Source organism: Lobosporangium transversale (assembly GCF_002105155.1).
Source record: "Lobosporangium transversale strain NRRL 3116 chromosome Unknown BCR41scaffold_53, whole genome shotgun sequence".
Lineage (NCBI taxonomy): Eukaryota > Fungi > Mortierellomycota > Mortierellomycetes > Mortierellales > Mortierellaceae > Lobosporangium > Lobosporangium transversale.
The window spans coordinates 163,060-176,096 of record NW_019029031.1 but is presented as its reverse complement, the minus strand read 5'-3'; the positions used below and the strand labels follow the sequence as shown (position 1 = coordinate 176,096).

The 13,037-nt window shown below is 43.0% G+C and overlaps 2 protein-coding genes across 2 annotated transcripts; one reads left to right on the top strand and one right to left on the bottom strand.

The window, feature by feature from the left end:
• The first annotated feature begins 3,499 nt into the window (after positions 1-3,499).
• Positions 3,500-6,418, top strand: BCR41DRAFT_362160 (hypothetical protein). The gene is made up of 7 exons (XM_022025681.1): positions 3,500-4,002; positions 4,166-4,553; positions 4,712-4,994; positions 5,186-5,196; positions 5,565-5,586; positions 5,691-5,866; positions 6,069-6,418. Exons 1-7 carry the CDS (start codon positions 3,677-3,679, stop codon positions 6,306-6,308), a joined length of 1,446 nt encoding a protein of 481 aa, XP_021876860.1. The 5' UTR covers positions 3,500-3,676; the 3' UTR covers positions 6,309-6,418.
• Positions 6,419-6,462: 44 nt separating this feature from the next.
• On the bottom strand, positions 6,463-12,694 carry BCR41DRAFT_362159 (hypothetical protein). The gene is made up of 10 exons (XM_022025680.1): positions 12,290-12,694; positions 11,829-11,999; positions 11,506-11,706; positions 11,238-11,321; positions 10,543-11,076; positions 10,297-10,396; positions 10,067-10,192; positions 9,284-9,976; positions 8,203-9,159; positions 6,463-8,069 (listed from the first exon to the last, which is right to left on the bottom strand). Exons 1-10 carry the CDS (start codon positions 12,479-12,481, stop codon positions 6,532-6,534), a joined length of 4,596 nt encoding a protein of 1,531 aa, XP_021876859.1. The 5' UTR covers positions 12,482-12,694; the 3' UTR covers positions 6,463-6,531.
• Between the last annotated feature and the right edge of the window lie 343 nt (positions 12,695-13,037).

Below are 13,037 nucleotides of genomic sequence, written 5' to 3'. Positions count from 1 at the left end.
GTGGACTATTCTCCATCGAGAGACAAAGGTACATGGAAAGAGGAGTACTTTAGCAGAGAGAGTGAGAGATACCTCCTTCGAGAAGCATCACCTATGAGCCGTACAGGTAGCCAGTATCGGTTTGTGCATCGGTCTATCTTGGAGTACTGCGTGGTACGAGCGATGTTTGAGCCACAGAAAGAGATGAATGTAATTGCGAGTGATAGAGAAGCACTAGCAGTACCGACTTGGCGTCGAAGAGGGAGTACCAGTTCTGTATACAGTTTTGAGGTGGAAGAGAACAATATAGTTGAGAAAAATAATGATTTGATAGACCCTGATGAAGGGTCCCCCTTAGTGTGGAGAAGCTTTGTAAACGAGCCATCTATTCTTCAGTTCCTTGTGGACCATATCCAACTGGAAGCAAAGTTCAAGCAGCAGCTGTATGAGTATATAGAACTCTCGAAGAGCGATAGCAAGTGGCGGACAGCAGCAGCTAATGCAATGACAATCTTGGTTCGGGCAAGGACATCATTCACCGAAGCAGACTTACGAGGCATTCAGGTTCCAGGAGCCGACCTTAGTCATGGGATGTTTGATGATACTCAACTACAAGGAGCAGATTTAAGGAAGGCTAACCTTCATGGATGTTGGTTTCAGAATGCAGACTTCAATGGAGCCAAGATGTCAGGAGTACAGTTTGGAGAATGGCCATTCCTTCGCGAGGAGGGACCAGTACGCAAGGGATCATATTCACCTGATGGCAAGACATTAACTGTAATTGCCTACAGTCAGAATACCAAGGGGAGCTATGTCAGCATTTATGATACATTGACATGGGAGAGATGCTTGACTTTGACCGGTACCAATTTCAGTTACTCTCCAGACAGCCGACACATTGCTGTTGGACGTGGCAATATGGTTGAAGTGTTCGATGCAACATCAGGAACATTGGTCCATAGCTTGGAGGGCCATACAGGCACTGTTAATGCTGTAGTGTACTCACCAAGTGGTGACCATCTCGCTTCAAGTAGCAGTGACAGGTCGGTGCATGTGTGGGATGCCAGGTCCGGCATACTCCAATACACATTAAAGGGACATACTTATGGGGTGGCAAGCGTGGTGTACTCACCTGATGGAAAGCAGATTGCAAGTGGAGACAATTACGAGGCGGTACTACTTTGGGATGCGGCATCAGGGGAACTGATAAAGGTGCTCCAGGGCATTGAATCTAACGCTAAACAAATCATATATTCGCCTGACAGTCAATAAATCATCATTCGTGGTGATGAGTCTTGCTCACTGGAGGTATGGGATGCTCGATCTGGCCAGAAGAAGTGGGCTTTGGAGCATAAGAGGCCTGCCGGAGGTGTTCAATACTCTCCTTGTGGGAAATTCGTCACTTCGTTTACCTTATTTGAGGCATATCAGTGGAACATGCAGACAAGGAAGGTCATCCATACTATTATAGGCAATCCTACTTTTGCCTATGACTTAAGCTATTCACCAAATGGTGAGCAGATAGTCATTTGTTGTCTCGACCGTACAGTGCAACTTTGGGATGCTCGATCCGGACAGTTGATCAGCACATTATATGGCCACACTGACCGTATACAATGTGTAGCATATTCACCCAACAGCCACCAGATTGCTTCTTTCAGCAAAGATGGAACGATACGTCTGTGGGACACACAATCACAACAGTCTAGCCATGGCTCATATGGGCATACGCATTCAGTCTTTCGAGTAAAGTTTTCACCGAATGGGCAACACATCACATCATGCAGCATGGACAAGACAGTTCGTGTGTGGGATAGTCGAACAGGGCAATGTATTCATACTTTACAACAGTTCACAGGGGACATCAAGTATTCACCTGATGGACAGCTTGCCTATTGTGGCAGTGATTCATGCATTCACCTTTGGGATACTCAATCAGGCAAAGTTGTTCATACTTTGAAGCCATCAAATTGGGAAGGCAGTATCGAGCGCTTAGATTTTTCACCCATTGACCATCAAATTGCCTGCGGCCACTCTAATGGAGATGTGAGTGTATGGAACACACAAACAGGGCAACTCATCCGTGCTTTACAAGGAAATGGCAATGGGGTGAAGCAAATTTTATTTTCACCTAATGGTCACCAAATTGCTTTATATGGTGAGGCCAAGAGGCTCAGGGTCTGGACGACACATTCAGGAGATCTACTGTATGAGTTAGAGGGTTTGTATTTGATGGATACATTGCTTGGTCAGAAATTTTGTATTTATTCGCCTGACAGCCAAAAGATAGCATTCATCCAGGACAACGATAAGGTGCAGCTACGGTCTGCAGATACAGGAGAGCTCTATTTCGAAATATATTTCGAGGAGACTCTGGAAGCGATTGCATTTTCACCATCCAGTCGACAGATGGTTGTTGGAAGTACAGAAGGGACAATTAGTGTGGTGGATACTGAATTAGGGATCGTATTGCATGCGCTTGAAGAACACAGTGTACCTATAAGAGCCATATCTTATTCTTGTGATGGCCAGTATATTGCCTCTACCAGCGAGGACAAAACTGTACGACTGTGGGATGCAGAGTCATCCAATTGCCTAGCTGTTATCCCATTCATAGGAGGAGTTGTCCTTACTCTTTCATGGAATGTTACTGAAAAAGGTTGCTTCCTAGTGACGGGATGTGGGGCTGGCTCTGTTCGAATGTGGCAGATCATCAAAGAGGAGGATGGCCAGTATAACATCCGCTTGAAGTGGAGTACGAAGCAAACAGGGTTTTATGCTGGCAATACAAGGATTCAAGGTGTTTCTGGCTTGAGTGAAATGAATAGAAAGCTGATGGAGCAATATGGGGCTGTCGGTAGTATAGTACAGTGTTCGACCTTCCAGGAAGCAAGACTTGAGAAGGCGAAAAAACCAACGCCAACCGAACTGAAAATACCGGAAGTATTCTAGCGCAGATAAATTCACAGTATTCTAAAAGTCTAGCTATAAGCGACAGACAACAACAGCCATTATGTGTTCACAGATGACTAGTGTTTACGGATAATCAAAGGGTATCATTGACATGGCCAACAAGGAAAACGTTTCCATTGCTCAATTGGTGATATTTCTGTAAGCTATCCAGAAGACGCTTGCGAACGAATAAAAGAAAAAAAGAAAAAAAAGGTAGCAAATGAAATGAGTCCTGATGTTATTTTTTTATTTTTCGCTTCCACGCTTTGAAACAAAACTATGTGGTTCCCACACTTCCTTCTATTGAGAAAGGGCATTAGTCCCAAGAAGAAGAGGATTGTGAGGGATCAGCAGCGGATGTAGTTCCAAGGGCGACAAGAAGACGAGAAGACGAGAAGCAAAGAGGACATTGAAAGTTGATTTAGGTTTTCGAGAGCAGAGAGAGGGATCTTCATTTTTCACTTTGTCTCATGTCAATTAATGGTCACGCATGAAAAAGAAAAAAAAAAAAAAAAAAAAAAAAGGTTTACACACGTTAATGAAATTAATCGATTATTCCTTCTTTTTCATCTTTTTCTTCCTTTTCTATCCCTCTTCCTCCTCGTACTCCCCTCGCCCCCTCGCCCTCGTACTCTCCCTTTTATCTCATCATCTCTCTATCTCCTTATCCTCCACTTTCATCACCACAGGAATTTTAATATCTCATCCACATCATCCATATCATCCACATCAAAATAATCATCCAATGGCGCCCTGCACAGAATTCCAAGCCTGTATCAACCCAACGCCCACAAAGGCCCGAGTGATCATTGTGGGCGCTGGAATTGGCGGCATTGTGTTTGCAGCATTGATGGAAAAGGCCGGGATTGAATACCAGGTCTTGGAGCGAGCTGCCAAGGTCATCCCTCTTGGATCCGCTCTCAGTTTTGGTCCCAATGTGATGTACCTGTTTGAACAGCTGGGTATCTTGGATGAAATCATGGCCAATGCTAAACACTTTGCATTCTCGACTGGATACAATGAAAACCGGGAAGCTACCCGGACACTGGTTTATAGCCCGGTAGAGAAAATGTAATGCACAAAGACCTTTTCTTTAAACGAGGAATGAAAAAAAAAAAAAAAAAAAAAGAAAAAGAAAAAGAAAAAACAAAGAAAGATGTCCTTACTATTGTTCTTTTTTTTTATTTTTTTATTTTATTATTCTAACACGATATATATATATATTTCTATAAAGTGGAGGTTATCTTCCTCATATTATCGCTCGTCCTATTTTAGTGGACATCTTGATGAAGCTGGTTCCGCTTCACAAGATCCATTATTCCAAAAAGATCCTTTCTTGTAAACAGGATCGTGAGGGCGTCATCATTTCATGTTCCGATAATTCGACCTATCAAGCCGAGATTGTCGTGGGTGCAGACGGTGCTTATTCAAGTGTTCGGCAAAATCTTTATAAACAATTGCTGGCTCAGGATCGGTTACCGAAGAGTGATCAGGCCGAATTGCCCTTCAATACGACCTGTCTCGTCGGACAGACCAAGCCCTTGGACCCTGAGAAGTTTCCTCATTTGAAGGATAATCATACTTGGTTTGAAACGACGATTGGAGAAGGCAAGCCTTATTCTGTAAGTCGACTCGTATATACAATTATTTTTTCTTTCAAATCGCATGAAGATAAGAATTAATTAATTTACTTTTTTTAATTTGTTGCATATATATCATATCGGCGCGCGGTGTTCGAACTGAACTGTTTCTAACTTCCATTTATATATATATAAAATAGTGGGTCACTTTCACCACCAAGTTCAATACGATCTGCTGGATGGTCTTGGAACATCTGGATGGAGAATCCTCCAAGGGAAGTGAATCGTTCCAGAACACAGAATGGGGTCCAGAGGCAGCAGAGATGATGTGCAAAGCCGTGAAAGATTTCCCTGTTCCTCGGAATAATTTGACCTTGGGCGACTTGTTTGAGAACACACCGAAGGAATATATTTCCAAAGTCATGTTGGAGGAGAAATTGTTCGACACCTGGTATGGAGGACGGATGGTCCTCATTGGAGATGGTAAGAAACGAAAACAAGTTTTTATTTTAAGATACATTTCGATATGTAAATGTATTTGCAGTATATAAACATGTGGGAAAAAATATTACCAAAAAAAAAAAAAAAAAAAAAAAAAAAAGTTTTTTTGAGAGCAACAAAGGATTTTAACCAAAGAATTCGTTTTGTTTTTTCTGCCATGTGGAATAACATAGCATGTCACAAGGTAAAAAAAAAAAAAAGATAATTACAATCATGACATGGAAGGTCTGCGAAGGTCTAGAAGTGAAGAAGAAGAAGAAGAAGAAGAAGAAGAAGAAGAAGAAGAAGAAGAAGAAGAAGAAGAAAGAAGGAAGGGAAGGGAATGGATAAAAGGATTTCTCCTCTACCTTTTACCTTTTACCTTTTACGCCCAAATGAAAACAAAAGAAGCAGAGAAAGAGATCGCATCAGGAGCTGCTCAATTGCTACAAAGAAAAAGCAAGTTCTAAGGTTGGGCGAATGGCATTCCTACGAAGCTCACAATAACATTCTTTTTTTCTTTTTTAAATGTCCGCTCTCTCTTTATGATCGATCTGCATCTGCATCCGTTAGTTGTTCCCATCCGCTGGTCTTGGTAAGAACAACGAACAAAGAACAAGCAAGTCTCAAAACAAAAAGATCCTGTATATGTATTCACTTTTTATTAATTCCTTTAAATGTTTTATCCTTTTCCAATAGGCGCTGTGAGTGCAATGCAGGATGCAGTGACTCTTGCAAATTGTATTTACGAATTACCGGAACACCCAACGACCGAGGAAATCTCCAATGCCTTCAAGCATTACCAGGATGAACGGTATCCCCTGGCCAAGAATGCTTATGACACCAGCCATCGTCTCGCTCTTGTCATTGGCCAGGTAAGAATAATTAAAAACTTCTTTACCACCCCCCCCCCCCACATTCGTACATCCACAACAACAACATCATCTTTGAACTTGTACTTTGAAATGACCCCAATGATTATACATATTGATTTTCAATTTTTTTTTTTTTTTTTTTTTTTTTTTTTGTCATCGTGTATTTGCATTTTTATTCGCATTTGTATTTGTATCTGTGTAGCGCTGGTACAATAGCGTCATCCGTGGGTTGATGAAGGTCCTGCCCAAGAGTGTCTTCACAAAGTCATTATCAGTCATGCACTCATACCGCCCTCAGGCATCTTTCCTCACACCTGTTCAAGACAAGGGTGAAATCCCTCCAGTACCTCAGGCTAGTCTGGATCGTGCTAGAGCCAACGCCAAGGCCAGAGCCTTGAAAAATCCCAAGGATCAATCACAAACTGGTGCACAGGCCATTTAAACATTTTAGGAGCAAAAGCATTAAGCATTAAGCATAATCATTTAGGCATTTCCCAAATTAAATTCCAAATTCATAAATATATAGATTACATTCACACAATTAGCACAATCAAATTCATTTAAAAACTTCTAAATAGATATATTTATAATTTTTACTTGACTAAAAGTGATAGTTTTTTTTTATAGTGTCTTCTTGATGTCCAAAATTGTGTGCGTCTCATTCATTACCAGTTCTTTTGGAATTGTCCATTGTTGTTGTTATTGTTCATGTTGTTCATATTCATATTATTCATTCCTGTCATCTGAGGGTTCATGCCTCCCATGCCTCCCATGCCTCCTCCCATTCCTGTGTTCATACCTCCCATGTTATTACCCATACCCGTCATCTGAGGTGTAACACCTCCCATGCCTCCCATGCCTCCCATACCTCCCATACCTCCCATACCTCCCATACCTCCACCCATGTTGTTCATGTTGTTCATACTGTTCACACCTCCCATGTTGTTCATGCCTCCGCCCATACCTCCGCCCATACCACCCATCCCGCTCATGCCGGTCATGTTACTATTCATGCTTCCCATACCAGCCATGTTGTTGTTCAGACCTCCCATCCCGGTCATGTTGCTGTTCATGATGCCTCCCATGCTGCTGTTCAATCCACCGCCAAGGCCGCTTCCCATGCCTCCTCCCATACCACCCATACCCGTCATCTGGTTATTCATGCCAACGAGACCTGATGACGTTGGTGGACGCATGTATGAGGAAGCCATTGGAAGATGGCCAGTAGCTTGAGGCTGGATCGGCGTGAGACTGCTACTATTACTTGTGTTTGGAGAGTTCATGCTGTTCATGCTGCCTAAACTGTTCATCCCACCCAGACCGCCTAGATTGCTGTTGTTGTTATTTCCCAGACCGCCAAAACTGTTCCCACCTCCGAAGCTCGATACGGATGAAGTAGAATTCTGAAGGATCCGTGATTGGCCCAAGGGTGAAGAAGCAAAAGAGTTGGACAGCGATGGTGACTTGTTGAAGCTGTTCATCCCTGTCATATTGTTGTTCAAACCACCAAGGTTATTGCTGTTCATATTGTTCATATTATTCATGTTACCCATCCCCGTCATATTGTTGTTCATGCCAGTCATGTTGTTGTTCATGCCCGTCATATTATTATTCATGCCGGTCAACATGGGTGATTGGAATTGAGAGCTATTGTTGTTGTTCATGTTGTTCATGTTGTTCATGTTGCTCATGTTGTTCATATTATTCATGTTGTTCATGTTGTTCATGTTGTTCATGCTATTCATGTTGCTCATAGCACTCAAAGTGTTCAGGCTTGGCGCATTGCTACTCTGACTCATGCCTGTGATGGCTGGGGTCTGGAACGATGCTGACTGCATTGGCTGTGGCGTACGGTTCAAAGGCGACAGGCTATTGTTATTCATGCCAGTCATATTGCTGTTAAGGCTGTTCATACCCGTCATGTTGTTATTAAGGCCGCCCATGTTGTTGTTCATGCCTGTCATGTTACTATTGATTCCCGTCCGCATGCTATTGATCGTGTTCAAGTTGTTATTATTAAAGCCAGTTGCCATGCTAGTCTGCATTGGTGGTGGGGGTGGTGGAGGAGCCTGACTCATGCTGCGGTTAATGAACGGTGCTGGGACTGGAGGTGCCGATCTAGCTGGTACAATAGCTTGTGGGGCTCTTGGGATTCCAGTAGGGTTGATAGTGATAGCCCCGATACCAAAAGGGTTTGCGGGCGCTGTGAATATGGTGCAAGGGAGGGGGGAAAAAAAAATTGATTAATAAAAAAATACTTTTCTAAATATAAACGTCTACAATAATTTGGTCCGACATGTATTAAATCATTTTTATATGATTAAACCACAACTTACTAGCATTGACCCAGCTGGCTTTGCCCGTGAGTTGGCTGGCCACACCAGTCATCTGAGGATTTACGCCCGTCATCATCTGTTGTTGCATAGAAGGAAGACCAATGGAGGCAGTGCTAAAAGTGGGCTGAGGAGTGACTTGTTGTCCAGTAGGGTTGGTTGGAATAAAACGAGGTGGCCCTGTAGGGTTAACAGGCACCAACGGGGCAGGGAGCCTTCCAGAAGACACTGGAGGAGGAGGAGCCATGCGGCGAATGGTTTGAACAAGCTGTTGATTTTGGTTTGCCTGCTGGACAAGAGCCTGTTGAAGCATTTGCTGTTGCTGTTTCACTTGCTCCAGCTCTCTCTTCACATTATCCGCAGCTTGCTTCTCTTTAATCTTTTGCATCTGCTCCCTGACTCTCTCTGCTTCTTCCTTTTCTGCTTTCTGAGCCAAGGCAATGGCTTCCAACGATCCGGAAGCAGGCGATGAAGGCTTAGGTGCAGCTGATGGTGAAGGAGGTGCTGGAGATGATGGTGTGATTGGTGGGGCCAGACCAAGGGAGCCCAGAGAATTGTTGCTGTCTGTCCTTCCAGGTGCGCCAGGCCTTGGACGTCCTGCAGGGGACGCAGTCTCATCCTTGGCTTCCTTGGGTTTGGGTGAGCCGGTCTTTTCGGGCTCCTCTTCCACAACCTTGGGCGCTGTAGAAGAAGCAAACTTCTCGATCCATTCATCCTCGTTATCACGATTCTGAACCTTCCAGTTGTCGTAGTCGAAGGGGATCTTCTTGGGATCTCGAACCTCCCAGGCATCATCATCAAATGCCAAGTCTGCTGCAGAAGTGCTTCCGGTGGCATTGGAGTTTGCAGGTCTGCTCCTGGATGTGGATTTTGAGCTGCTGCTGAGAGCGCTTCCAATTTTTGTAAATTCGGATGCATCAATGGTCTTTGATGCTGAAGTTGTTGCTTTGGGACGAGTGTCTAGGGAAAAAGTTGGGGGAAAAAAAAGAATATTAGTCTCGGGATTGCAAAAAAAAAAAAAAAAAAAAAAAAAGATAGCATATTTATGGCATTTAGCACATTTAGATTGATCCACATCACTTACTCTTGCGTTGAGGCTCATCCTTCTTCTTGCCAAACACAGGCGTCTGAGGGTTTTGGGGCGTCCGGTTGGTAGCGTTTTCGCGCTCCTGCAACTCACGAGCAAACTTCTCATCAGCTAATTCCTGCTGCCTACGTTGCTCGGCCAAAGAGGCGCCTGAGGTGCGAGCATTTGAGACTTCATCTGCCTGCAACTTCATGGCCATCTCGCGATCATTCAGCGTGTCAGTTGCTCCAGGAGCTGATGCGAAACTGACAGATTTCTTTACCTTGGGTGCACTGGCAGTGTCGGGAGAAGTTGGTCCTGAGCCTGTACTACCACCGATTGCCTTACGGATACGGATGATATCACCCTCCTTGACATTCAATCCCTTGAGAACATCTCTGCTGAGCTCAGGTAAAATACTAGAATCCATTCGTTCAGTGCGAAAGATGGTAGAGTAGCGAAGGGCATCCTCGGTTGCAACGCCGGATTTGATGAAGAAATCATACCAGTCAAAGCCCGACTCTGAAACCTTCATACCAGTCACCTTTTCGACATATGCAATATCTTCCTGAGACATTTCACGCACAGGAACAGCAATCTTGACACCATTGAGCTTGTGCAAGCTGATCTTGCCATCTTGGAAACCCAGGTATTCTGCCTCTACCTTGTACTTTCCTGAACGATCTGTCCACATTCTGGTATTTTTGGGTTCTATCAAATAGGAAAAAATACCAAGGTTATTCGTTTGATCCAATGGACAATAACAGTGAGGCAAAATTGGTTCTCAAAGCGCAGGCTTACTGTTGATGGGCTCAGAAGCAGGAGCAGGAGCAGGCGCAGGAGCAGGAGTGGTAGCGACAATTTCTTTCTTGGCAGGTTGTACTACTTTTGGAATAGGTACTGCAGCTACAGGAGGTAGTGGCGGAGCTAGAGTCGAATAAGCATATATATAAGAGGCATTATTAGAAGTCAAGATATGTACCCAATGTGGACATACAAATGGGTCAACAGACAGTTTGAAAGGTACTTACGAGCAGGGATTGCATGTGAGACAGGTTGCTCAGGTTCCTCTGGCTGTGCCTGAACGGCAACTTCTTCCTGGTATTCCTCCGGTGTGGGTTCATCTGCAAACTGTAAGCATACAAGATAAAAAAAAAAAAAAAAAAAAAAAAAAAAGAATGTCGATAAATAACCATACATGACGAACGACCGTAGCAATAATAAAGGAAAAAGAAACATATAAATGTTGACCAATAAAGTTAGCCGAGGACACATACTCTGACATAGGATGCTGGGACGATACCAACTTGATCGCCAATTTGAACCTTCCACCATTCGTCACTACTGACATAGTCTGTGACCCATAGTTCGTCGTTTTCACGCATGTTGATCTCCTCCTCTGCCTCGGCCTGGAAGTCATACATGGCAATGGCCCAACGGCCTTCGCAAACAGGTTCTGGTTCAACATATTGTTGTTCCTCTTCGTATGCGGGCTCTTCTTGTACAGGTTCTGGATGGTGATATGAGGTTGCGGATGAAATATTGGGTGATCCTTGTGCGGTCTGATAGGTGGAAGTGGAGGTGACAGAGTCACGGACAGAGGCGGTTGAGGTAGTGGATGATGTGGGGTAAGAGATGCGAGACTTTTGTTTGGATTCTTGGATCTTGTTGAAAATAGCCTCAGCCTCCTGCTTGGATGCAGCCTGAAAGTCGAATGAAGCTGGGGTTGAGCCACCAAGGTCCAAGTAGACATGTTTCTTCTCTTGTCGGACTTTGTCAACATCTTTGATCGACCATTGGCGCACAGGAGACTAAGGTGGGCGATGATTGAAACGAAACAAAGCGGCGTCAGTGATGGGATGATCCATACAACACGAACACGTTTAAAAAATACAAAAAAAAAAAAAAAAAAAAAAAGAAGGCTGGAGCATAGCAATTAGTTTGTGTCTACGCCACAGCCGTATTGCCTTACTTTGTCACCCTCGCTCAAGAAAAAGATGGTTGAGCTGCTGACACCAAGTCTACCCTTCTTTTTCTTCTTTTTGCTGTCGAGCTCCTGCATATTTCAGGGCAAACATATAGAGAGTAGAAATAATAATAATAATAATAATAATAATAATAATGAAAAGTAAAAAAAAAAAAAATCAGAATCAGTATTTAGCCTCGAATGAAAAAGAAATAGAGTATGCAGAAATGATAAAGTAACAATAGGAAATGCAGGGATGTATGTGATCCCTTACATTGACCATCCAAAAGTTGGGATCGTCTCTTTCTGCTGGCATTGCTGCTGCTGTTGCTACTGTTGGTGATGAGGTAGTGGCATTGAATTGTGGAACGGCCTGATCTTGATCTTCCTCTTGGTATTGCTCCTCTGCATAATCATCCTGATGCTGTTCTGCTGCCTCTTGTGCCTGTGTATGTTCGTCCTGACCCGCAGAAAGCTTTATTAATAGATATAAAAAACAATGTTAATGAAGTTCACAGATAAAAGATAGAATGTATATCACTCTTTCTACTTTTGCTTTCCTCAAAAAAATAAGCGTAGTCCAATGGATTTGATTACCTCAACATAATTTCCAGGTACAAAGCCGACATGGGTGCCATTGCCAACGAGGAACCAGTCTGGGTCATCCTGCTCGTACAATGTGAGCGCATCGCCCTCCTCGAAAGTGAGCTCTTCTTCTGTCGTTGCTTCATATTTGTAAAGACCGACTACGGTTCCAGCAGCAGGAAGCTATTGTTATGGAGGAGGGGAATCCATTAAATTGAACATTAGTAATTGAACTGAATTGAATTGAATTGAACTGAATTGAATTGAATTGAACTGAATTGAATTGAATTGAACTGAATTGAATTGAATTGAACTGAATTGAATTGAATTGAAATGAATTGAATTGAATTGAATTGAATTGAATTGAATTGAATTGAATTGAATGGAATTGAATTGAATTGAATTGAATGGAATTGTTGAAATCAGTATGTGAATGATGAAAGAGACAATGAAGTAGAAAAAGAATGACTTACAAGTTCGATATAGTTGCTTGGGACAAGGCCGACGAGCAACTCGTTAGGGTCGACGGTCTTGAGTTTAGCTTTCCACCATTCGGGATCGTCGTCCTCGAGGATGTAAAGGATATCGTTTTCCTTGATAGTCAACTCCTCCTCTGTGTTGGCGTCATAGTCATAGAGGGCCTGACAGACCTTGAGGAAAGGCATGGTTGGTGTGAGGAGAGGAGTGGTGTGTTGTGTTGTTTGAGGAGTGGTGTGTATGAGAAAGAGATGATGGAGGAGGCTATTGTAATTCTTTTTTTATATTTCTTGTAGTAGAGTATAAATGTAATGAACAAAAAGAATGTAATGGAAGCAAGGGTGATGTGAAGCAAAGGAGAAAGAAAGAAAGAAAGAGAGAAGAGGGGATGAGAGGAGGATTGAAAGAGAAGGGTGAGAATAAAATAAAAAAAATAAATTCGATAAAATTTAAAGCGGGGGATTGCAGATTAAGATTACAGAAGTTTAAAAGCAATGACCGAATCTATTCTCATATCTCTTTACCATTACAAAGATGCGTCTGTGCCTGGTGACACACTCGATCGGTCTTTTATATTGCTCACTCTACTCTCTCTACACTTTCAACAAGGATGTATATTTGTGTGTGTGTGTGTAGAAGTAAGAAGTAAAGAAGAAAGTGTCAATGGATAGGAGCAAGATCATTTAACCAGGTGCCATTGGCTTGTACGCGTTATTTGTCTAGTCAAGAGAAAGCTGTCTGATC

What these genes read in the sequence shown, in the direction of transcription:
- BCR41DRAFT_362160 (XM_022025681.1), top strand. Translation starts at nt 3,677, where the DNA reads ATGGCGCCCTGCACAGAATTCCAAGCCTGTATCAACCCAACGCCCACA. An exon ending in TATAGCCCGGTAGAGAAAAT is followed by an intron (nt 4,003 to 4,165) that starts GTAATGCACAAA and finishes ATTTCTATAAAG; the next exon opens with TGGAGGTTATCTTCCTCATA. An exon ending in GTTCCCATCCGCTGGTCTTG is followed by an intron (nt 5,587 to 5,690) that starts GTAAGAACAACG and finishes CTTTTCCAATAG; the next exon opens with GCGCTGTGAGTGCAATGCAG.
- BCR41DRAFT_362159 (XM_022025680.1), bottom strand. Translation starts at nt 12,481, where the DNA reads ATGCCTTTCCTCAAGGTCTGTCAGGCCCTCTATGACTATGACGCCAAC. An exon ending in CCAACTTTTGGATGGTCAAT is followed by an intron (nt 11,322 to 11,505) that starts GTAAGGGATCAC and finishes TGAAATATGCAG; the next exon opens with GAGCTCGACAGCAAAAAGAA. An exon ending in AGCCAGCTGGGTCAATGCTA is followed by an intron (nt 8,070 to 8,202) that starts GTAAGTTGTGGT and finishes CCATATTCACAG; the next exon opens with CGCCCGCAAACCCTTTTGGT.